We start from the raw sequence: 24,398 nt of genomic DNA on the forward strand, positions 1-24,398 counted from the left end.
GAGTTTGTGGGAAAGGCGACTCCCAACCCTTCAGCCCTTGTGGGGAAGAGGGAATTTGGCCGATTTCGAAGGGCACGAAAGAAGGAGAAACAGGGAAAAGACGTCAAAAAATCCCTCTACGGAGGAAGAGAAAGCAACGGCCTCGCCGAGGGTATCCCCCAAACCAGTAAGTTTGCCCCGGCCTGGCTGCCTTGGGGGTTGAACCTTTAGTGGTTGAAATTTGAGAAAGGGTTGAACCTTCAGGGGTTGAACCTTCAGGGATTGAACCTTGGGAGAGGGTTGAACCTTCAGGGGTTGAACCTTCAGGGGTTGAACCTTGGGAGAGGGTTGAACCTTCAGGGATTGAACCTTCAGGGGTTGAACCTTCAGGGGTTGAACCTTGGGAGAGGGTTGAACCTTCAGGGGTTGAGCTTTGGGAAAAGGTTGCACCTTCAGTGGTTGAACCTTGGGAGAGGGTTGCACCTTCAGTGGTTGAACCTTGGGAGAGGGTTGAACCTTCAGGGATTGAACCTTCAGGGGTTGAACCTTCAGGGGTTGAACCTTCAGCGGTTGAACCTTGGGAGAGGGTTGAACCTTCAGGGGTTGAACCCCAGGAGAGGGTTGAACCCCGGGTGGTTGTAGGGCAGAGAAGGCCACCAAAGCCACCAAGAGGATCATTCCCTCCTGGGTCCCAGGACGATCCCAAGCTGACCAGCGGTTTCCCGCACAGGGAGGGGCGACATCGCACCCCAGCGGGGAAGGGAGCAGCTCCCGGAACGCGCGTCCTCACCGCGGCCAACCCCATTTCACCGCTTTTCTCCCCAAAGCGCAACCCGCTTCCCTTCCACCCCGTAGCACCGCGGCCACATCTCAGCTCCGGGCAAGGCGGGAGCGGGACGGCGCTCGGCCCCGCCGTGGCGGTTGGGAACTTCCGCCGCGGAATTAAATGATGGGTTTGATTGTGAGGAGGGGTTTTTTGGGGGGGTTAAGGGGACCCCAGACACCCGGGTCCTCTACAGACCCACCCTCGGACATCTTGGGCCTCTGTGGATCCCTCCGGATGCCTGGTGGGATCCTGAAGGACCAGAAGAGGAGCCGGGTGTTGGGGCAGCGGATTCGTCGAGGGCCCGGGTGTTCGGGTGGGATCAGTAGAGGAGCACCCATGGGTGGGGCTGCCACCCACCCCCGCGGGAGCGCTGCCCTCCGGCATCGGCTTTGGGGGGACCCTGGGTGACGCAGCCCCAGCACCCGTGCCCCAACACCCCCCACACACCCCAGCAACACCCCACACGCACCCCAACAGCCCATCCCAAAACGTCAGGCGGACACAGACGATGCACCCCAGCTACACCCCAACTGCACTCCAGCTACGCCCCTGCACCTCAGCTACACCCCAACGGCTCCCCTAAATCCCAGCTGTACACCTGCAGCCCTACAACACCCCAAAGTACACCCCAACTACACCCATACAGCCCAACTGCACCCCAAACACACCACTGTCCCCCAACTACACCCCAAGTACACCCCAACTACACCCATACACCCCGAATGCACCCTGAGAACACCCGACTGCACCCCAAACACACCCCCGTCCCCCAACTACACCCCAAGTACACCCATACACCCTAACCGCACCCTGAGAACACCCGACTGCACCCCAAGAACACCCTTGTCCTCTAGCTACAGCCCAACTACACCCCAACTACACCCATACACCCTAACCGCACCCTGAGAACACCCGACTGCACCCCAAACACACCCCTGTCCCCCAACTACACCCCAACTACACCCCAACTACACCCATACACCCCGAATGCACCCTGAGAACACCCGACTGCACCCCAAACACACCCCCGTCCCCCAACTACACCCCAAGTACACCCATACAGCCCAACTGCACCCCGAGAACACCCAACTGCACCCCAAGAACACCCTTGTCCTCTAGCTACAGCCCAACTACACCCCAACTACACCCATACACCCTAACCGCACCCTGAGAACACCCGACTGCACCCCAAACACACCCCTGTCCCCCAACTACACCTCAAGTACACCCATACACCCTAACCGCACCCTGAGAACACCCGACTGCACCCCAAACACACCCCTGTCCCCCAACTACACCCCAACTACACCCCAACTACACCCATACACCCCGAATGCACCCTGAGAACACCCGACTGCACCCCAAACACACCCCCGTCCCCCAACTACACCCCAAGTACACCCATACAGCCCAACTGCACCCCGAGAACACCCTAACCGCACCCCAAGAACACCCTTGTCCTCTAGCTACAGCCCAACTACACCCCAACTACACCCATACACCCCGAATGCACCCTGAGAACACCCGACTGCACCCCAAACACACCCCCGTCCCCCAACTACACCCCAAGTACACCCATACAGCCCAACTGCACCCCGAGAACACCCAACTGCACCCCAAGAACACCCTTGTCCTCTAGCTACAGCCCAACTACACCCCAACTACACCCATACACCCTAACCGCACCCTGAGAACACCCGACTGCACCCCAAACACACCCCTGTCCCCCAACTACACCCCAACTACACCCCAACTACACCCATACACCCCGAATGCACCCTGAGAACACCCGACTGCACCCCAAACACACCCCCGTCCCCCAACTACACCCCAAGTACACCCATACAGCCCAACTGCACCCCGAGAACACCCTAACCGCACCCCAAGAACACCCTTGTCCTCTAGCTACAGCCCAACTACACCCCAACTACACCCATACACCCCCAATGCACCCTGAGAACACCCGACTGCACCCCAAACACACCCCCGTCCCCCAACTACACCCCAAGTACACCCATACACCCTAACCGCACCCCGAGAACACCCGACTGCACCCCAAGAACACCCTTGTCCTCTAGCTACAGCCCAACTACACCCCAACTACACCCATACACCCCGAATGCACCCTGAGAACACCCGACTGCACCCCAAACACACCCCCGTCCCCCAACTACACCCCAAGTACACCCATACACCCTAACCGCACCCCGAGAACACCCGACTGCACCCCAAGAACACCCTTGTCCTCTAGCTACAGCCCAACTACACCCCAACTACACCCATACACCCCGAATGCACCCTGAGAACACCCGACTGCACCCCAAACACACCCCTGTCCCCCAACTACACCTCAAGTACACCCATACACCCCAAATGCACCCTGAGTACACCTGACTGCACCCCAAGAACACCCCTGTCCCCCAACTACACCTGAACTACGCCCCCGACATGAACGAACACCCCCAACCCCGCACAACCGTGCACCGCCGCGCTGCCCCAGCACCCCCAACCCCACCCTCGCCCCCTGCGCAGGGGGTGCCGCCGGCGTCAGGGTGTCCCTCGTCAGGGTGTCCCTCGTCAGGGTGTCCCTCGTTACAAGCGCCTCGTTCAGGCCGCGGGAACTGCAAAACCAGCGGTTTATTTCACAGCTTTGGCCGCCCGCGACAGCGCCCGGATGGGGGAGGGGGGAACCCCCAGCCCCCCTAATTCCCCCCCCCAAAGTACCCCAAAACCCAGGGCCTCATCCCGGCCACCCAAATCCCCCCAAAATGCCCCAAAACCAGAGCCCGGTCCCACCCCAGGACCCAAAATCCCCCCAAAATGCCCCAAAACCGGAGCTTGATGTGGCCCCCCCCCAAAATGGACCCAAAATCCCCCCCAAAAAGGACCCAAAATTCCCCCAAAATGCCCCAAAACCAGGGCTTGGTCCCAGACCCGACCCCCCCCAGGGATCCCCAACCCTCCTGAGACCCCAAATCCTCCTGAAATGCCCCAAAACGCCCTGGGGGAAGGGGGGGAGGGGTCCTGCTGTGTCCTGGGGAGGGGGACCCCGGCTCTGCCCCGGACCCCCCCAAACCCCCTATGGGGAAATGGGGTCCCCCCATGCCCCCCAAAATCCCTATGGAGGATTTGGGGTCCCCCCATGCCCCCCAAAACCCCTATGGAGGATCTGGGGTCCCTCTGTCCTGGTGGGGTGTCCCCCCCAACCCCCAGAGCACCCATGGGTGCCCCCGAATGGTGGGTTTGGGGGTGCAGTGGGGGGTTTGGGGACCTCTTGGTGGCAGGGACGGGCGGTGGCAGCGGGGTGGGGGGGGTCCCGGTGGCCTCGCGCCCCCTCATTTCGCCGTCATCATCTGCACGAACTCTGCCAGGAGAGAGGGGGGGGGTCAGCGGGGACGGGGACACGGCGGGGACACGGCGGGGACAGGGGACACCGCGGGGTCCCCGAAGGAGGTGACACGGTGGGGTCTGGCCCCTCGGAGACGGGGGGGGACGCGGTGGGATCCCCCGTTCGCGGTGACAGGGGTGACAGGAGACGCGGACCCCGTCCCCGTCCCCGTTCCTCTCCCTGCTGTGTCCCTGTCCCCAACGCAGGGCTCTTGCTACGGGTGACACGGTGGCACCCCGGGCCGGTGGTGACAAGGGGACGCGGTGGTACCCCAGGCTAACGGTGACGGGGGGAACGCGGTGCGGCACCGGGGAACGAGGAGCCGCGTGGGGGGGTGCCAGCGGGGTCCCATCGGGTGCCTGCGGGTGACAGAGGAGATGCTGGGTGACAACGGGGACCCCCGGGGTGACAGTGGCGCTCACCCTCGTAGTTGACCTGTCCGTCACCGTCGATGTCGGCTTCTCGGATCATCTCGTCCACCTCCTCGTCCGTCAGCTTCTCCCCCAGGTTGGTCATCACGTGCCGCAGCTCCGCCGCGCTGATGTACCCGTTCCCGTCCTGGGGTCGGGGACACGGCGGTGACACCGCCGCCTCGCCATCCCCGCCCCCGTCCCCACGCCTGTCCCCGACTCACCTTGTCGAACACACGGAAAGCCTCGCGGATCTCCTCCTCGCTGTCCGTGTCCTTCATCTTCCTCGCCATCATGGTGAGGAACTCGGGGAAGTCGATGGTGCCGTTGCCTGGGGCGGCGGGGACAGAGGGACAGTGAGCAGGGGGACAGGGGGACGAGGGGACAGGCGGGGACAGGCGGCGGGCTCACCGTCGGCGTCCACCTCGTTGATCATGTCCTGCAGCTCGGCCTCGGTGGGGTTCTGGCCCAGCGAGCGCATGACGGTGCCCAGCTCCTTGGTGGTGATGGTGCCGTCCCCGTCCTTGTCGAAGAGCGAGAAGGCCTCCTTGAACTCTGGGGACCGTCACCGCGGGGACGGCGTCAGGCGCTGTCACCAGCGGGGGCCGGGAACAACCGGGGGGGGGACGACCCCCGCCGCGCACCCCTGTCACCCTGACGGCCAGCGTCCCCTCCTGCCTGCCCTGGTGCCACCCCCCGGCACCCAGTGGTACCTCCTGGGTGTCCCGCTGTCACCCCCACACCCCAATGTCCCCTCCCGGGTGTCCCGCAGTCACCCCAACACCCTAACATCCCCTCCTGGGTGTCCCGCTGTCACCCCGACACCCCAATGTCCCCTCCCGGGTGTCCTGCTGTCACCCCAACACCCTAACATCCCCTCCTGGGTGTCCCGCTGTCACCCCGACACCCCAATGTCCCCTCCCGGGTGTCCTGCTGTCACCCCAACACCCTAACATCCCCTCCTGGGTGTCCCGCTGTCACCCCGACACCCCAATGTCCCCTCCCGGGTGTCCTGCTGTCACCCCAACACCCTAACATCCCCTCCTGGGTGTCTCAGTGTCACCCCAACAACCCAGTGTCCCCTCCCATGTGTCTCGCTGTCACCCCAACACCCTAACATCCCCTGCTGGGTGTCCCAGCGTCACCCCAACACCCTAACATCCCTTCCTGGGTGTCCCCGTGCCACCCCCACACCCCAGTGTCCCCTCCCGTGTGTCCCGCTGTCACCCCAACACCCTAACATCCCCTCCTGGGTGTCCCAGCGTCACCCCAACACCCCAGTATCCCTTCCTCGGTGTCACACTGTCACTCTTGACACCCCAATGCCCCCTCCTGGGGGGACACTGTCACCCCAACAACCCAGTGTCCCCTCCTGTGTGTCCCACTGTCACCCTGACACCCCAATGTCCCCTCCTGGGTGTCCCACTGTCACCCCAACACCCTAACATCCCCTCCTGGGTGTCCCCGTGCCACCCCCACGCCCCAATGTCCCCTCCTGGGTGTCCCACTGTCACCCCAACACCCTAACATCCCCTCCTGGGTGTCCCCGTGCCACCCCCACGCCCCAATGTCCCCTCCTGGGTGTCCCACTGTCACCCCAACACCCTAACATCCCCTGCTGGGTGTCCCCGTGCCACCCCCACGCCCCAATGTCCCCTCCTGGGTGTCCCACTGTCACCCCAGTGTCACCTGCGATCTGCTCCTCGGTGAGCTGGTCAGCCTGGGGGGGGACGGACACAGGTGAGGGGGCACCCATGGGACCCCCCCAGCACCCCGACACCGCCAGCACCCACAGCCCTCCCCCCAGCACCCCCCAACACCCTGACAACCCCCAGCACCCACAGCCATCCCCAACACCCCAACACCTCCCACAGCCCCCCAACACCCCGACACCCCCCCAACACCCTGACACCCCCCCAGCACCCACAGCCATCCCCAACACCCCCCCAACACCCTGACACCCCCCAGCACCCACAGCCATCCCCAACACCCCCCCAACACCCTGACACCCCCCAGCACCCACAGCCATCCCCAACACCCCCCCAACACCCCGACACCCCCCCAACACCCTGACACCCCCCCAGCACCCACAGCCATCCCCAACACCCCCCCAACACCCCGACACCCCCCCAACACCCTGACACCCCCCCAGCACCCACAGCCATCCCCAACACCCCCCCAACACCCTGACACCCCCCAGCACCCACAGCCCCCCCAACAACCCCTCAACACCCCTCCAGCACCCACAGCCCCCTCCAACACCCTGACACCCCCCCAGCACCCACAGCCCCCCAACAACCCCCCCAACACCCTGACACCCCCCAGCACCCCCCGAACCATCGGTGACCCGTTGCCATAGCAACCCACCTCCCTCAGCAACCCCTCCGTCGCCATAGCAACCCCGGTAGGGGCCCCCCCCCTCCGCCCCATAGCAACCCCTTGGTCACCATAGCAACCCCAGTAGGGCCCCCCCCCGCCCCATAACAACCCCTTGGTCGCCATAGCAACCCCGGTGCCCCCCCCCGCCCCATAGCGCCCCCCCGTCGCCATGGCAACGCCGGTGCCGCCCCCTGACCATGGCGCTCCGGTGGCGGCGGGAGGCTCCTGCGGCCGCAGCACCGCGGATCCTTCCGCTGGCCCCGCCCCTCCCGCAGGCCCCGCCCCTCCCACCCGCCAGGGCCCGCCCCCGGCGGAAGGATCCCGCTGGCTCGTTGTGCGCCGCCGCCTCATTGGCTGGGGAGGCGCGGCGGGCTGAGAGCGCCGCTCTGATTGGTCGCCGCCGAGCCGCAATGCGCCAAGGAGGCGGCGGGCGGGGACAAACCCGGAACGGGGAACGTCACGTGACGCTGAGAGCCCCGCCCCCTCGCCCCGCCCCCCCTGCTGCGGGGACGGTCGCTACGGCAACGCGCGCCTCGCCCCGCCCTCCCGCCCAACGGCCGCTCCCGTCGCCGTAGCAACGGGGGGCGTGGCGACGGGCGGGCCATGGCGACAAAGCCCCGCCTCCAGCCGGCCGTCTCTATGGCAACAGCGGGGGCTTGGCCCCGCCCCCCCGGCCGCCTGGGTCCCCCCGCCCGCCGCCCGGAGGCCGGGGCCCCCCCGCCCTGTTTACAATAATTACTTTATTTTATCATTAATTACAGACGGTAAAATCGCCCGCGGGGGGGGGGGGGGAGGGGCCACGTCCTGGGGGGGGCCACAGGGTGGGGGAGGGGGCCAAATCCTGAGCAACCCCCCCCCCTCCCCAAAACCATATCCCCCCCCCCCGCCATCTCCATGCACCTATTGCTTGTTGGGGGAGGGGCAGCCCCCCCCCGGGGGGGGCAACATCAGCAGAGGGACCCCCCCCCTCCCCCAGGACCCCTCCCCCCCCACGGTGCTGCCCCAGCTCCCGCCCGAACTGGGCAAACTGGGAGCACTGGGAGGGGAATAAATACAATCTTCCAATATATTAAAAACCCCCTGGGGGGTGCCGGGGGGGGGAGGGGGGCACCCTTGGGTGGGGGGCACCCCTGGGTGGGGGGGGGTCACATCATGCCCAGCTGCAGCAGGGTGTTGGCGTACATCATGGGCTTGACGTTGGGGTGAGGCTGGGGGGGAGAGAAAGGGGGGGGGGGGGGGGGGCGGGGGGGTGAGGGGGGCAAAGCTGCCCCTCCCCCCCCCCCCCCCCCCAAACCCCAGCCCTAGGGCACCCATGGGTGCTACCGCCTGCAATTGCCCCTCCCAACTGGCCCCTATAGCCCCCCCCAGCCCCAGGGCCCCCCAAATAGCCCCTAGGAGCCCCCCAGTAGCCCCAGGAACCCCCCCATAGGCCCCAGAGCCCCCCAGCAGCCCCCCCCCATAGCCCCTATGAGCCCCCCAATAGCCCCCCCAGCCCCTGAGCCCCCCCAATAGCCCCTAGGACCCCCCCCAAATAGCCCCAGGGCCCCCCCAGTAGCCCCCCAATAGCCCCTATGAGCCCCCAGAGCACCCCAGTAGCCCCTAGGGCCCCCCCATAAGCCCCAAAGCCCCCCAACAGCCCCCCCCAGCCCCTGAACCCCCCCAATAGCCCCTAGGAACCCCCCCCAAATAGCCCTTATGAGCCCCCCCCATAAGCCCCAGAGCCCCCCAAGAGCCCCCCAATAGCCCCCCCAGCCCCTGAGCCCCCCAAATAGCCCATAGGAACCCCCCCCAAATAGCCCCTAGGCCCCCCCCAATAGCCCCAGAGCCCCCCAACAGCCCCTAGGAACGCCACAATAACCCCCCCCCAGCCCCTGAACCCCCCAAATAGCCCCAGGAACCCCCCAGTAGCCCCAGGAACCCCCCCCAGAAGCCCCAGAGCCCCCCCAGCCCCCCAGTAGCCCCTAGGAACCCCCCAATAGCCCCAGGAAGGCCCCAAATAGCCCCTGTGACACCCCCCCCCCCAAGAAGCCCCAGAGCCCCCCAATAGCCCCTATGAGCCCCCCAAGCCCCAGAGCCCCCCAAATAGCCCCTAGGACCCCCCAAATAGCCCCAGAGCCCCCCAATAGCTCCCCCAACAGCCCCTAGGAATCCCCCAATAGCCCCCCCCAGCCCCTGAGCCCCCCAAATAGCCCCAGGAACCCCCCCAGAAGCCCCAGAGCCCCCCAGTAGCCCCTAGGAACCCCCCAATAGCCCCCCCCCAGACCCTGAACCCCCCAAATAGCCCCAGGAACCCCCCCAGAAGCCCCAGAGCCCCCCAAACCCCCCAATAGCCCCTAGGACCCCCCCCCAGAAGCCCCAGAGCCCCCCCAGCCCCTGAGCCCCCCAAATAGCCCCTAAGGGCCCCCCAATAGCCCCAGAGCCCCCCAGGAGCCCCCCCCAGCCCCTGAGCCCCCCAAATTGCGCCTAAGGCCCACCCAATAGCCCCAGGAACCCCCCCAGAAGCCCCCAAGCCCCCCAATAGCCCCTAGGAACCCCCCAATAGCCCCCCCAGCCCCTGAGCCCCCCAAATTGCCCCTAAGGCCCACCCAATAGCCCCAGGAACCCCCTCAGAAGCCCCCAAGCCCCCCAATAGCCCCTAGGAACCCCCCAATAGCCCCCCCAGCCCCTGAGCCCCCCAAATTGCCCCTAAGGCCCACCCAATAGCCCCAGAGCCCCCCCAGTAGCCCCTAGGAACCCCCCCAGAAGCCCCCGAGCCCCCCCCCAGTCACCCCAGGCTGGGGAAGGGGGGGGACACCAAGGTCTTGGGGGGGGGTGGGGGGCTGGAAAGTTTGGGGGGGGCTGAGGGGTTTTGGGGAGTCCCACAGGTGGGGGAGGGGGTCTGGGGAAGGTTTTGGGGATCCCCCAGAGGGGTTGCGGGGGGGTCCCCAAGGTTTGAGGGGGGTCCTTGGGAGGTTCAGGGAAGCTGGGGAGGTTTGGGGGTGGGGGTGGGGGCTGCAGGTTGGCTTTTGGGGGTCCCCCAAAGAGGGGGGTGGGGTGGGGGGGTCCCAGATTTGGGGGTGTCCCCCCCCCAGACTCACCACTGCTGTGAACTGGTGGAAGTCGGGGCGCAGGTCGCTGCCTCGCAGGTGGATGTAGGAGCCCTTATTGCCCATCTGGTCGCTGCAGGGGACACGAGGGACGTTTGGGGACACCAAAGCAGGGTCCCCCCGTCCCCCGCCATGGGGACATCGAGGTTTGGGGACCCCCAGGGACGGGGACGCTTGGGGACACGGAGGCAGAGCTCCGCGTAGGGACAGCAAAGCTCAGGGACAAGCGGGGAAAGGGACCCCTGGGGACACCGAGGCACAGGGGACACTTGGGGACACCGAGGCACAGGGGACACCTGGGGACCTGGCTGAGGGGACACCGAGTCTCAGGGGACACCCAGGGACCCAAATGAGGGGACAACGTGGCTCAGGGGGACACCCGGGGACCCGACTGAAGGGACAATGCTGCTCAGGGGACACCCAGGGACCCAACTGAGGGGACACCAAGTCTCAGGGGACACTTGGGGACCCAAATGAGGGGACAATGTGACTCAGGGGACACCCAGGGACCCGATTGAGGGGACAACGCAGCTCAGGGGACACCCAGGGACCCGATTGAGGGGACACCGAGTCTCAGGGGACACCTGGGGACCCAAATGAGGGGACAACGTGGCTCAGGGCCACTTGGGGACCAAGCTGAGGGGACACCGAGTCTCAGGGGACACCCAGGGACCAAGCTGAGGGGACACCGAGTCTCGGGGGACACCTGGGGACCCAAATGAGGGGACAACGTGGCTCAGGGCCACTTGGGGACCAAGCTGAGGGGACAACACGGCTCAGGGCCACTTGGGGACCAAGCTGAGGGGACACTGAGTCTCAGGGGACAGCTGGGGACCCAAATGAGGGGACAACGTGGCTCAGGGTCACTTGGGGACCAAGCTGAGGGGACACCGAGTCTCAGGGGACACCCAGGGACCAAGCTGAGGGGACACCGAGTCTCAGGGGACACCTGGGGACCCAAATGAAGGGACAACGTGGCTCAGGGCCACTTGGGGACCAAGCTGAGGGGACACCAAGTCTCAGGGGACACCTGGGGACCCAAATGAGGGGACAACGCAGCTCAGGGCCACTTGGGGACCAAGCTGAGGGGACACCAAGTCTCAGGGGACACCTGGGGACCCAAATGAGGGGACAATGCTGCTCAGGGGACACCCAGGGACCAAGCTGAGGGGACATCAAGTCTCGGGGGACACCCAGGGACCAAGCTGAGGGGACACTGAGTCTCAGGGCCACCCATGGACCAAGCTGAGGGGACACCAAGTCTCAGGGGACACCTGGGGACCCAAATGAGGGGACAATGCTGCTCAGGGGACACCTGGGGACCAAGCTGAGGGGACACCAAGTCTCAGGGGACACCCAGGGACCAAGCTGAGGGGACAACGCAGCTCAGGGCCACTTGGGGACCAAGCTGAGGGGACACTGAGTCTCAGGGGACACCTGGGGACCCAAATGAGGGGACAATGCTGCTCAGGGGACACCCAGGGACCAAGCTGAGGGGACATCAAGTCTCAGGGGACACCCAGGGACCAAGCTGAGGGGACATCAAGTCTCAGGGGACACCCAGGGACCAAGCTGAGGGGACACCAAGTCTCAGGGGACACCTGGGGACCCAAATGAGGGGACAATGCTGCTCAGGGGACACCTGGGGACCAAGCTGAGGGGACACCAAGTCTCAGGGGACACCCAGGGACCAAGCTGAGGGGACAATGTGACTCAGGGGACACCTGGGGACCCAAATGAGGGGACAATGCTGCTCAGGGGACACCTGGGGACCAAGCTGAGGGGACACCAAGTCTCAGGGGACACCCAGGGACCAAGCTGAGGGGACAATGTGACTCAGGGGACCCAGCTGAGGGGACACCGAGTCTCAGGGGACACCCAGGGACACCGAGGCCACCCCTCCCCGGTGCCACCCCAGGCGCCGGTGGCACTCACCAGTAGTTGGGGGCGGAGAAGACGGTGACACACTTGCCGTCGTGGGCCACCTCGTAGCCCTCGGGCTTCACCTCGTGGCTACGGATGATGTAATCGAGGCGGTTGCGCTCCAGGAAGCTCTTGGTGACATCGGGACCGAACTGGCAGCTGACCCCGCGCTTGCTGACGGAGCGACCGTTCTGCGGGAAGGGGCCGGCGTCACCGGGACGTCGGGGACGAGGGGAGGGTGGCCGTCCCCAAGGCGGCGGGGAGGGGGACACGCGTCTTGGGGTTTAACTCACCTGGGGTTGGGGGTCGGACCAGAGCAGGTCACACATGGGACCTGTGGGGGAAAGGGTGCGGGGGGGTCAGGGTCCCCCGTCCGCCCCGGGAGGGGACAGCTCGGCCCCTCGTCGATGACAGGGATGTCACAGGCTGGGGGGGACGGGGACACCGGCCACCTCTCGGGGGCCATCGCCCACCTGAGTCTGGGGGCTGCCGGTTCCTTTCGATCTTTCGGATGTCATCGAGGGTGACGCCGTCCTCGCTGAAGAGGCCCCCGTGCATGATCTGGGACGGAAGCCACCTTGGTACGGGGACAGCGGGGACAGCGGGGACAGCGGGGACAGCGGGGACCCCCCCACTTGCAACAGGGAGCACCCACAAACCCCTGGGGACGTGGGTGGCGGGGGACAGGGACCACCGTGACGGCGGGGACCCCCCCAGCCAAACCCCGCCAGGGACGGGGATCGCCCCAGTTCCATGGGGACGGAGATGGAGGGGACACCCCCCCCCCCCCCCCCAGGGAATCCCCAGGTGTGGGGGACATCCCGGGGACCGGGCTGGGGACAGGGAGGGGACAGTCAGGGTGTCCCCTCACCAGGACTTTGCCGTTGATGCACTGGGCCAGCGGCAACCACTCGAAAACTTCGCTGAAGAGGGCGAACATCTGCGCCGTGTACTTGGCCTTCACCTCCCCCTCGAAACCGTAGATCTGGTTCATGTTGTCCGTCTCGTGGTTCCCTGCGGGGACACGGTGGCACTGCCAGGCGCGGGGACAGGGGACAAAAACCCCGAGGACGTGAGATGGGCAGGGAACGAGGCCCCCGGCAACCAGGACGAGGCACAAGGTGCCGCGGGCCCCCACGGCTCAACCCCGGGGACGCGTCCCCGCGACTGGGGACGCGGTGCCGTGACGCGGGACAGGGCCCTGCCACCCAGCGGGGGACGAGGTGACACGGGATGATGCGCCACGATTGGGGACAAGGTGACCCGGCCCCGCGACTTGAGGGGACGAGGCCTCGTCACCGGCGGTGGCCGCGTTACCTCGGAGCAGGTGGAAGTGATCGGGGTAGAGAAGCTTGAAGCCGAAGAGCGTGAGGATGACCTCGACCGAGAAGGAGCCGCGATCCACGAAATCCCCGTTAAATATCTGCGGCCGGTTGAGGAAAACGGCTCCCCCGCTGTCCCCGTCCCCTCGTGCCACCCGTCCCCACATTTGTCCCCACCGCGGAGGGCGGGAGGTGACACCCCGGGGTGGGGACGGCTCAAGGCCGCTCCCTCCTACGGGGATACGTAAGGGTTTGACTCGGAGGGCAGCCCGTTGAGCTCGAAGATGTTCAGCAGGTCGTAGTACTGCCCGTGGGTGTCCCCGCACACCGTCACCTTCTCCGTCTGCGTTCGGGATGAGCCGGGGTGAAATGTCACCGCTTGGGGACTTCGGCCTCCCCGCACACGCCCCGCCGGTGGCACCCGGCGAGGGGCACCCACCTCTTTCAACGTCGTTTCTACTAACGTGGGGAGCTTGGCCAACACCTCCTTCACCTGCACCAGGATCTGCGGGGACAAAAAGTCAGCGGAGGTGACAAAGACGGGGACGGGTGGCACTTGGGGACAGGGCGGAGCCCCAGTAGGGGACTGGGGGGAGTCTGGGGGAACTGGGGTACCTGGTAGGCACATTTTCTGTGGAGTTTCTTCTGCTCCTTGTACCACTGCATCAGCTCCTTCATGAAAGCCAACGTCACCTTGCCGCCATCCAGCTTGGGGCCGCTGTATTCGTCCTCGATGGCTGCGAAACGAACCCCCACCCCCCGCGGTGGCCGATGACGCGAGGGGACAGCGGGGACAAGTCCCCCCCAAGGGCCACCGTGTCCCTGCTGTCCTTCCCCGCCAGCTCGCAGCCCCTGACGAACCCCGGCGGCCTGCTGGGGATGCTGAGCCTTGGCTGGGGACGTTCATGGGGACCCCAAAGCTCCGCTGGGCGCCCTCATGGGGACCCCGAGATGTTCATGGGGACCCTGAGGCCCTCATGGGGACGTTCATGGGGACACCAAGACCCTCATGGGGACCCTGAGACCCTCACGGGGACACCAAGACCCTCACGGGGACCCTCACGGGGACACCAAGACCCTCATGGGGACCCTGAGACCCTCATGAGGACGCCAAGACCCTCACAGGGACCCCGAGACCCTCACAGGGACCCTCATGGGGACACCAAGACCCCCATGGGGACCCTGAGACTCTCACTGGGATGCCAAGACCCTCACAGAGACCTTCATGGGGTCCCTGAGACTCCCACGGGGACACCAAGACCCTCATGGGGACCCTGAGACCCTCATGAGGACCCTCATGGGGTCCCTGAGACCCTCACGAGGACACCAAGACCCCCATGGAGACCCTGAGACACTCATTGGGATGCCAAGACCCTCATGGGGACCCTCATGAGGACCCCGAGGCCCTCATGGGGACACCAAGACCCTCATGGAGACCCTGAGACCCTCACTGGGACACCAAGACCCTCATGGGGACCCTGAGACCCTCACAGGGACACCAAGACCCCATGGGGACCCTGAGACCCGCACGGGGACCCCGAGACCCTCACGGGGATGCCAAGACCCTTACAGGGACCCTCATGGGGTCCCTGAGACCCTCACGGGGACACCAAGACCCTCACGGGGACCCCGAGGCCCTCACGGGGACCCCGAGACTCTGCTGGGGATCTTCACGGGTACCCCAAGACCCTGGTGGGGACCCTTCTGGGTAACCCAAGTCTCTGCTTGGGACTCTCATGAGGACCTCCATGGTTCCCCAAGACCCTCCTGGAGACCCCCACAGCTCCTCAAGGCTGTCCTTGGGACCCAGAGCCACCGCTGGGCCACCGAGACCCCCAGGGACCCCCCCAGGGACCCCGAGCCTCCACTGGGGGCTCTCAAAGGGGCCCCAAGACCCCCATGAGGACCCCAAGCCTCTGCTAGGGACCCTCAGAGACCTCCAAGACCCCCGTGGGGACCCTGAGACCCTCATGGGGATGCCAAGACGCCCATGGAGACCCTGAGACCCCCACGGGGACCCTGAGACCCTCACTGGGATGCCAAGACCCTCACGGAGACCCTCATGGGGTCCCCAAGACCCTCACGGGGACGCCAAGACCCTCACTGGGATGCCAAGACCCTCACTGGGACCCTCACAGGGACACCAAGACCCCCATGGAGACCCTGAGACCCTCACTGGGATGCCAAGACCCTCACGGAGACCCTCATGGGGTCCCCAAGACCCTCATGGGGACGCCAAGACCCCCATGGAGACCCTGAGACCCTCACTGGGATGCCAAGACCCTCACGGGGACCCTCATGGGGTCCCCAAGACCCTCATGGGGACGCCAAGACCCCCATGGGGACCCTGAGACCCTCACTGGGACGCCAAGACCCTCACTGGGACCCTCACTGGGACACCAAGACCCCCATGGAGACCCCGAGACCCTCACTGGGATGCCAAGACCCTCATGGGGACCCTGAGACCCTCCTGGGGATGCCAAGACCCTCACGGAGACCCTCATGGGGTCCCCAAGACCCTCATGGGGATGCCAAGATCCTCATGGGGACCCCGAGACCCTCACTGGGACACCAAGACCTCCATGGGGTCCCCAAGACCCTCATGGGGATGCCAAGACCCCCATGGAGACCCTGAGACCCTCACGGGGACACCAAGACCTCCATGGGGTCCCCAAGACCCTAACGAGGACACCAAGGCCCCCATGGGGACCCTTGAGCCTTTGCTGGGGACATTCATGGTCCCCCTGAGACCCCCACCCTAAAAATCTTTGAGGAGAGCTCCAAGACCCTCAACGAGCCCCTCAGAGCCCCCCAAAATCCTCGAGCCTTTGCTGAAGACCCTCAAGTCCTCCCCGAGACCCTCAGAGCCACCTCCAAGCCCCCCACGGGAACCCCAACGGGGACTCTGAACCTTTACTGGGAACCCTCGCTACCCGCTCCTCCTCCCGCCCTGCCGGCGGATAAAGGGGTGCCTGGATTTTGGGGGGACGGAAGGAACAAGGGGGGGTTTTTTGGGGGGGGCTCACTCATGCTCTCGATGTCGAGGGAGTCGACGACGGAGCGCTTGTGCTCGTCGCTGGCGATGGCCCGCTCGAAGGCCTTCTGCTTGACGATTTTGTGACACTCCTGGTACTTCAGCTTGGCGTCCTTGTCGTTGGGCCTCACCTTCACCACCTTCGGGGGGGGGACACGAACGTCAGGGGATGGGGACACCCCCGCCCCGGCACCCCTCGAGGGCCATGGGGACACCCAGGGGTGACCCCGAGAGGGGACAGGGACAGAGGGACCCTCGGATGTGAGGGCTGGGCTGATGCTGGGAGGGACAAGGGGGTCCCCAAGTGTCCCCGTGGCTCTGGGGCACGTGCTGATGTGGGGGAAGGGGGGGACAGGGGTGTCCCCAAGTGTCCCCGTGGCTCTGGGGCCTGTGCTGATGTGGGGGAAGGGGGGGACAAGGGGGTCCCCAAGTGTCCCCGTGGCTCTGGGGCCTGTGCTGATGTGGGGGAAGAGGGGGACAAGGGGGTCCCCAAGTGCCCCCACAGCTCCAGGGGACCTGATGACATTGGGGGGTGACAAGAGGGGTCACCAAGGGTCACCTCCAGCTCTAAGGGACATGCTGACATTGAGGAGGTGACGAGGGGGTCCCCAAGCCTCCCCCAGGCTCGGGGGGGGACACGGTGACACCAGGAGGGGTCCCCAAACCTCCCCTGAGCTCCAAGGGGACACACTGACACCAGGGAGGTGACAAGGGGGTCCCCAAGCCTCTCCCAATCTCCATGGGGACACGATGACACAAAGGAGGTGACAAGCAGGTCCCCAAGCCTCTCCCGATCTCAGGGGGGGACACGGTGACACCAGGGGGGTCCCCAAACCTCCCCTGAGCTCAGTGGGGGACATGATGACATCAAGGGGGTCCCCAAGCCTCCCCTAAACTCCACGGGGACACGCTGACACCAGGGAGGTGACAAGGAGGTCCCCAACCCTCCCCCGAGCTCAGGGGGGACACGGTGACACCAGGGGGGTCCCCAAGCCTCCCCCGAGCTCCACGGGGACACGCTGACACCGGGGGGGTCCCCAAGCCTCCCCCAAGCTCAGGGGGGGACAAGGTGACACCAGGGGGGTCCCCAAGCCTCCACCGAGCTCCATGGGGACACAATGACACCGAGGGGGTCCCCAAGCCTCCCCCGAGCCCCACGGGGACATGGTGACACCGAGGGGGTCCCCAAGCCTCCGCCGAGCCCCACGGGGACACGCTGACACCGAGGGGGTCCCCAAGCCTCCCCCGAGCTCAGGGGGGGACACGCTGACACCGGGGGGGGGGCCCCAAGCCTCCCCCGAGCTCCACGGGGACACAATGACACCGAGGGGGTCCCCAAGCCTCCCCCGAGCTCCACGGGGACACGCTGACACCGAGGGGGTGCCGAGGGGCACCCCGAGGCGCCCGGCCTCACCGTCTCGTAGTCGCGGAGGGCGGCCTTGAACTTGCCCAGGGCCATGTTGCTGGCAGCGCGGCGGTAGTAGCCCTTGACGTACTTCTTGTCGAGCTCGACGGCGCGCGTGGCGTCGGCCAGGGCGTAGCCGTAGCACTCGGTGCGCAGGTAGGCCAAGCTCCGGTTCCCATAGTAGATGGCGTTGGTGGGGTTCAGCTCGATGGCGCTGCTGTAGTACTTCACCGCGTTCTCGTAGTCCTTCCCTGGGCCGCCGGCGGGCGTCAGCGGGACGGGACCCCCGCCCATGGGGGGCACCCCAACCCTGGGGCAAGCCCTGGCCCCCCCGGGGCCGCCCCACGCGGCTCCCAATCTGGCAGCGGGGTCTTTCCTCTAATTGCCCCCCAGTGGCTCGCTATTTGGCAGCCTGCTCCTCTTCCCCCCTCCGACATGGCTGCCGGTCTAGCAGCCCCCTATAGATCCCTATCTGGCAGCCCCCGCCCCCCTTACCCCCCATGGCTCCCTATCTGGCAGCCCTCTGTTGCCCCTCGCCCCCCATTGCCCCTTATGGCTCCCTATCTGGCAGCCCCCGCCCTCCATTGCCCCCATGGCTCCCTATCTGGCAGCCCCCTCCCCTCACTGCCCCCCATGGATCCCTATCTGGCAGCCCCCTCCCCTCACTGCTCCCCATGGCTCCCTATCTGGCAGCCCCCGCCCCCCATTGCCCCCATGGCTCCCTATCTGGCAGCCCCCGCCCCTCACTGCCCCCCATAGCTCCCTATCTGGCAACCCCTAGCCCCCCATTGCCCCCCATGGCTCCCTATCTGGCAGCCCCCCATTGCCCCCCATCCTCCACTGCCCCCCAAGGCTCCCTATCTGGCAGCCCCCCGTTGCCCCCTATGGCTCCCTATCTGGCAGCCCCCTCCCCTCACTGCTCCCCATGGCTCCCTATCTGGCAGCCCCCGCCCCCCATTGCCCCCTATGGCTCCCTATCTGGCAGCCCCCGCCCCTCACTGCCCCCCATAGCTCCCTATCTGGCAACCCCTAGCCCCCCATTGCCCCCCATGGCTCCCTATCTGGCAGCCCCCCATTGCCCCCCATCCTCCACTGCCCCCCAAGGCTCCCTATCTGGCAGCCCCCCGTTGGCCCTCGCCCCCCATTGCCCCCCATGGCTCCCTATCTGGCAGCCCCCGCCCCTCATTGCTCCCTATGGCTCCCTATCTGGCAGCCCCCCGTTACCACTCACCCCCCATTGCCCCCTATGGCTCCCTATCTGGCAGCACCCGTCCCTCACTGTCCCCCATGGCTCCCTATCTGGCAGCCCCCGCCCTCCATTGCCCCCCATGGCTCCCTATCTAGTAGCCCCCGCCCTCCATTGCCCCCCATGGCTCCCTATCTGGCAGCCCCCGCCCTCCATTGCTCCCCATGGCTCCCTATCTGGCAGCCCCCGCCCTCCATTGCCCCCCATGGCTCCCTATCTGGCAGCCCCCGCCCCCCATTGCCCCCCATGGCTCCCTATCTGGCAGCCCCCGCCCTCCATTGCCCCCCATGGCTCCCTATCTGGCAGCCCCCGTTGCCCCTCGCCCCCCATGGCTCCCTATCTGGCAGCCCCTGCCCCCCATTGCCCCCCATGGCTCCCTATCTGGCAGCCCCCCGTTGCCCCTCGCCCCCCATGGCTCCCTATCTGGCAGCCCCCCGTTGCCCCTCGCCCCCCATGGCTCCCTATCTGGCAGCCCCCCGTTGCCCCCCGCCCCTCATTGGCCCCCATGGCTCCCTATCTGGCAGCCCCCCCCCGCCGGTACCTTTGAAGAACTCGTTCGCGCGGGTCTTGAGGGCCTCGGCCCGCTCCACCTCGGCCGGGCTCGGGGGCCGCCCGGGGCCGGGGCCGCCGCCGCTCTCCGCCCGCTCTCCCTCCGCCATCGCCGGGCCGTAAAGCGCCCTGGCAACCACCGGGAGCGCGGCCCGCCGCGCCGCCAAGCGCCGCCGCCGCTGTCGTAAAGACGGCGGGACGGGAGGGGGCAGTGTCGTAAACGGGGCGCGCGCCGCGCGGGGTGGGATGGGCGGAGCCATAGGGAGGGGCGGGAGGAGCGGGGAGACCATAGAGAGGAGCGAAGAGGTACCAGAGCGGTCAGGGTACGGCCTCTCTGTGTCCTCCAAGCCCCCGCAGCCCCGCGGGTCCCCACGGCCCCCCCGTGACCCCCCCATGTCCCCCCGTGTCCCCATCGCCCCCCTGTGTCCCCCTCATGTCCCCATGTCCCCCCGTGTCCCCTCATGTCCCTCCAATGTCCCCATTACCCTGTGTCCCCCCGTGTCCCCACATCCCCCCCGTCCCCATGTCCCCTCATGTCCCCCCAATGTCCCCATCACCCCATGTCCCCCCGTGTCCCCATGTCCCCTCCATGTCCCCATGTCCCTGTGTCCCCCCATGTCCCCCCGTGTCCCCATGTCCCCTCCATGTCCCCATGTCCCTGTGTCCCCCCATGTCCCCCCGTGTCCCCATGTCCCTCCATGTCCCCATGTCCCCCCCATGTCCCCTCCATGTCCCCGTGTCCCCATGTTCCCGTGTCCCCCCGTGTCCTCCCCCATGTCCCCCCATGTCCCTGTGTCCCCTCATGTCCCCACGTCCCCCCCGTCCCCATGTCCCCTCATGTCCCCCCAATGTCCCCATCATCCTATGTCCCCCTGTGTCCCCGTGTCCCCCCATGTCCCCCCCATGTTGCCGTGTCCCCCCATGTCCCCATGTCCCCTCCATGTCCCCATGTCCCTGTGTCCCCCCGTGTCCCCATGTCCCCTCCATGTCCCTGTGTCCCCCCATGTCCCCCCTGTGTCCTCCCCGTGTCCCCAGGTCCCCCCATGTCCCTGTGTCCCCCCATGTCCCTGTGTCCCCCCGTGTCCCCGTGTCCCCCCATGTTCCCATGTCCCCATGTCCCTGTGTCCCCCCATGTCCCCATGTCCCCCCCATGTCCCCCCCGTGTCCCCCCCATGTGTCCCCGTGTCCCCATGTCCCCCCCAGGCAGGGGCAGAGCCCTCGGTGGGTTCAGAGCAGGTTTATGGGGGGGAGGGGGGGGGACAGCGGGGGGGGGGGGGGGGAGGTGACACCGGACGTGTCCCCGTGCGACACCCCCCAGGGCCGCGTGTGCGTGTGTCCGGGCGTGAGCCCCCCCCCGCACGCGGCCTGCGCACAAGCGCGTGCGAGCGCACGGGGCGGGGAGGGGGGGGGACAGCGGCGAGGGGGGGGGGACAGGGACAAGGCCCCCCCCCCCCCCAAAGCGACATTTTGGGGGGCAGGGAAGCGCTCGGCCTCGCACGGGGGGGGGCGGGGGTGTGCGTGTGGGTCCCAGCGGCTCTGGGCAGCGGCGTCCGGGGCCCCCCTCGTGCGAGGGCCCTCGTGCAAGGGCCCTCGTGCAAGGGCCGTCGTGCGAGGGTCGGCGCCCCCCCCCCGTGCAAGATCCCACCCCCGGCACGAGAGCGGTTTGGGGGGGGGGGCACATGGCGGGGAGGGCTCGTGCACGAGGGCGGCTCTCGCACGAGGGCGGCTGTGGCACGAGGGCAGCTGTGGCACGAGGGCGGCTCTTGCACAAGGACGGCTCTCGCACGAGGACGGCTGTGGCACGAGGACGGCTCTTGCACGAGGACGGCTCTTGCACAAGGACGGCTCTCGCACGAGGGCGGCTCACGTGGGGCTCTCGCACAAGGGTGGCTCGCCCCGAAGGCTTTGGCGTGAGGCGCCCTCGCACGAGGCTCGTGCACAAGGGGTCCTCGCACGAGGATGGCTCTTGCACGGGGCTCTCGCGCAGGGGTGGCGCTTGCAAAAGGCCCTCGCACAAGGCTGTCGCACAGGGGCAGCTCTCGCCCGAGGCTCTTGCACGAGGCTCTTGCACAAGGACGGCTCCTAGCACAAGGCTCTTGCACGAGGATGGCTCTTGCACAAGGATGGCTCTTGCACGAGGCTCTTGCATAAGGGAAGCTTTTGCACGAGGCTCTTGCACAAGGCCCTTGCATGAGGACGGCTCTTGCACAAGGTCCTTGCACAAGCATGGCTATTGCACAAGGCTCTTGCACAAGGATGGCTCTTGCACGAGGGAGGCCCTTGCATGAGGACGGCTCTTGCACAAGGGAGGCCCTTGCACGAGGATGGCTCTTGCACGAGGCTCTTGCACGAGGATGGCTCTTGCATGAGGCTCTTGCACAAGGCCCTTGCACAAGCATGGCTCTTGCACAAGGCTCTTGCACAAGGCTGGCTCTTGCACGAGGCTCTTGAATGAGAGGCTTTCACACGAGGCTTGTGCACGACGATGGCTCTTGCACGAGGATGGCTCTTGCACGAGGCTCTTGCACAAGGGAGGCCCTTGCACGAGGATGGCTCTTGCACGAGGCTCTTGCACAAGGGAGGCACTTGCATGAGGACGGCTCTTGCACAAGGTCCTTGCACAAGCATGGCTCTTGCACGAGGCTCTTGCACGAGGATGGCTCTTGCACGAGGCTCTTGCACGAGGGATGCCCTTGCACGAGGACGGCTCTTGCACGAGGCTCTTGAACAAGAGAGGCTTTTGCACGAGGTTGGCTCTTGCACGAGGATGGCTCTTGCACGAGGGTGGCTCTTGCACGAGGCTCTTGCACGAGGGATGCCCTTGCACAAGGATGGCTCTTGCACGAGGGATGCCCTTGCACGAGGCTCTTGCACAAGGATGGCTCTTGCACGAGGGATGCCCTTGCACAAGGATGGCTCTTGCACAAGGCTCTTGCACGAGGCTCTTGCACGAGGCCCTCGCACGAGAGCGTCTCCGGAGCCGGGGGCTGCGCAGGATGGGGCGATAGAAAAGGGGGTCCCCGAGGGGGGGGGGGGCTCCGGTGGTCCCAGATTTGGGGGGGGGGGGGGTCCCCGGGGCCCCCCCAAAGGGGCATTTTCAGCCCAGCACCAAGTGGGGGGAGGGGCCCCCCCCCGGGGGGGGGCCAGGCCGAGGTAGGAGGGGGGGCCCTGGGGGGGGGAGGGGGGGCCCATGGGAGGATTTGGGGGGGGCCATGGGGGGGGGCCCCTAAAAGTGGGGGCTGGGGGGGGTCCCCTATGGGGGAGGATTTGGGGGGGTTGCAAAATGGGGGGGGGGGGGCAGGTGGGTCCCCAAGGGGGCGGGGTCCCCATGGGTGGGGAGCTCGATTGGGGGGGGTCAAAGCCCCCCAAAACTTGGGGGGGGGTTAAGGGGGGGGGTAAATGGGGGGAGTTGGGGGGCCCCAGGCGGGGGGGGGGGGACACTGGGGGGCACCCCAAGATCTGTGGGAGGGGTCATGGCTTTTGGTGCCCCCCCCCCCACTGGGGATGGGGGCTTGGGGGGGGTCCACTGGGTGCCGGATTGGGGGCCCCCCCAGTTTTAGGGTGGGTTTGGGGGGGGGGGGCTGTGGGTTTTTGGGGTCCCCCATTGGGAAGCAGGGGGGTGTTTCAGGGCCCCCCCCTTTGGTTTTTTTTTGGGGGGGGCGGCATTTTGGGGCCCCCCCACCTTGGGGTATTTGGGGGGGGGTGGTGTTTTGGGCCCCCCCCTTGCTTTTTGGGGGGGGTGTCGGTGTTTGGGGGTCCCCATCCAGGTTGGGGGGGGGGGCTTTTGGGGGGGGCCCCTTCCACAGGAGCCCCCCCCCCCTCAGTTGCTCTCCAGACGCCGGCCCTGGGGGGGCCCCCCCGGGCGCCCCTCGGCCTCATCTTGGGGGGTCCCCAGGCCATCAGCCAGCAGCGCTGGGGGGGGGACACACATTATTGGGGTGTCCCCCCCCCCTTACCCCCACCCCAGGTGCCCCCCCCCCCCATTTTGGGGACCCTCCCATTTCCCCCCTCAAATTTGGGCTCCCCCTTTCCGCTTGTGCCCCCCCCCATTTCACCCCTGTTATGGGGGTCCCCCTATTTCTCCCCCACCCCCCTCTTTTTTGGGGGGGGGGTCTCCCCAGATTCCCCCCCCCTCCCAGATTGGGGACCCCCCTTCCCACATTGGGGACCCCATTATTAGATTAACCCCCCCCCGGTTTTGGGGTGCCCCCCCCAGGTTTTGCCCCCCCCCCCCCAATTACCACCCTCACATTATGGGGTTCCCCCCCCTCATTATCGGGGGTCCCCCCAATTATCGGGGCCCCCCATTATCAGGGTCCCCTCGAATTATCTCCCCCCCCAATTATAGGCCCCCCCCCATTATCGGGGTCCCCCCCATTATCAGGGTTCCCCCCCAATTATCACCCCACCCAATTATCAGGGTCCCCCCATTATCAGAGTCCCCCCCATTATCGGGGTCTCCCCCCCAATTATCAGGGTCCCCCCCATTATTGGGGCCCCACACCCAATTATCGGGGTCCCCCCCCTCATTATCAGGGTCCCCCCCATTATCGGGGTCCCCCCCCAATTATCGGGTTCCCCCCCCCATTATCAGGGTCCCCCCCATTATCGGGGGTCCCCCCCCAATTATCGCGTTCCCCCCCCCATTATCGGGTCCCCCCCATTATTGGGGTTCCCCCCCCCCCATTATCGGGGGTCCCCCCCTCACCGAGGGGCTGCTCCTGCCCCAGGCGGGGGGGGGTCACTCCCGGGGGGTCCTCCCCACTCAGCAGCAGCCCCTGGGGGGGGGGGGGAACACGGGGGGGACACAATGGGGGGGACATGGGGACACGGGGTGGGGGGGGACATGGG

The 24,398-nt window shown here is 66.7% G+C and overlaps 1 protein-coding gene across 5 annotated transcripts; it reads right to left on the minus strand.

The window, feature by feature from the left end:
- Window positions 1-3,975: 3,975 nt before the first annotated feature.
- Window positions 3,976-19,657, minus strand: LOC309600843 (calmodulin-1; the record flags this gene model as incomplete). Of its 5 annotated transcripts, XM_082333465.1 has the most annotated exons (16): window positions 3,976-4,169; window positions 4,616-4,751; window positions 4,828-4,934; window positions 5,015-5,158; window positions 6,293-6,323; window positions 10,060-10,141; window positions 12,004-12,182; window positions 12,285-12,325; window positions 12,465-12,552; window positions 12,863-13,005; window positions 13,309-13,414; window positions 13,558-13,656; window positions 13,753-13,818; window positions 13,929-14,050; window positions 16,340-16,487; window positions 17,762-17,909. In XM_082333465.1, 16 exons carry the CDS (start codon window positions 17,804-17,806, stop codon window positions 4,141-4,143), a joined length of 1,566 nt encoding a protein of 521 aa, XP_082189591.1. In that variant the 3' UTR covers window positions 3,976-4,140. The 5 variants fall into 5 exon arrangements, with proteins under 5 accessions (XP_082189591.1, XP_082189593.1, XP_082189594.1 ...); XM_082333466.1 differs by lacking the exons at window positions 3,976-4,169; window positions 4,616-4,751; window positions 4,828-4,934; window positions 5,015-5,158; window positions 6,293-6,323 and adding exons at window positions 8,022-8,190; window positions 19,540-19,657 and having other exon boundaries at window positions 17,762-18,003; XM_082333467.1 differs by lacking the exons at window positions 13,558-13,656; window positions 13,753-13,818; window positions 13,929-14,050; window positions 16,340-16,487; window positions 17,762-17,909 and having other exon boundaries at window positions 12,863-13,024; window positions 13,309-13,390.
- Between the last annotated feature and the right edge of the window lie 4,741 nt (window positions 19,658-24,398).

The sequence above is a fragment of the Platalea leucorodia genome, assembly GCF_965183815.1.
Source record: "Platalea leucorodia genome assembly, chromosome: 26".
NCBI lineage: Eukaryota > Metazoa > Chordata > Aves > Pelecaniformes > Threskiornithidae > Platalea > Platalea leucorodia.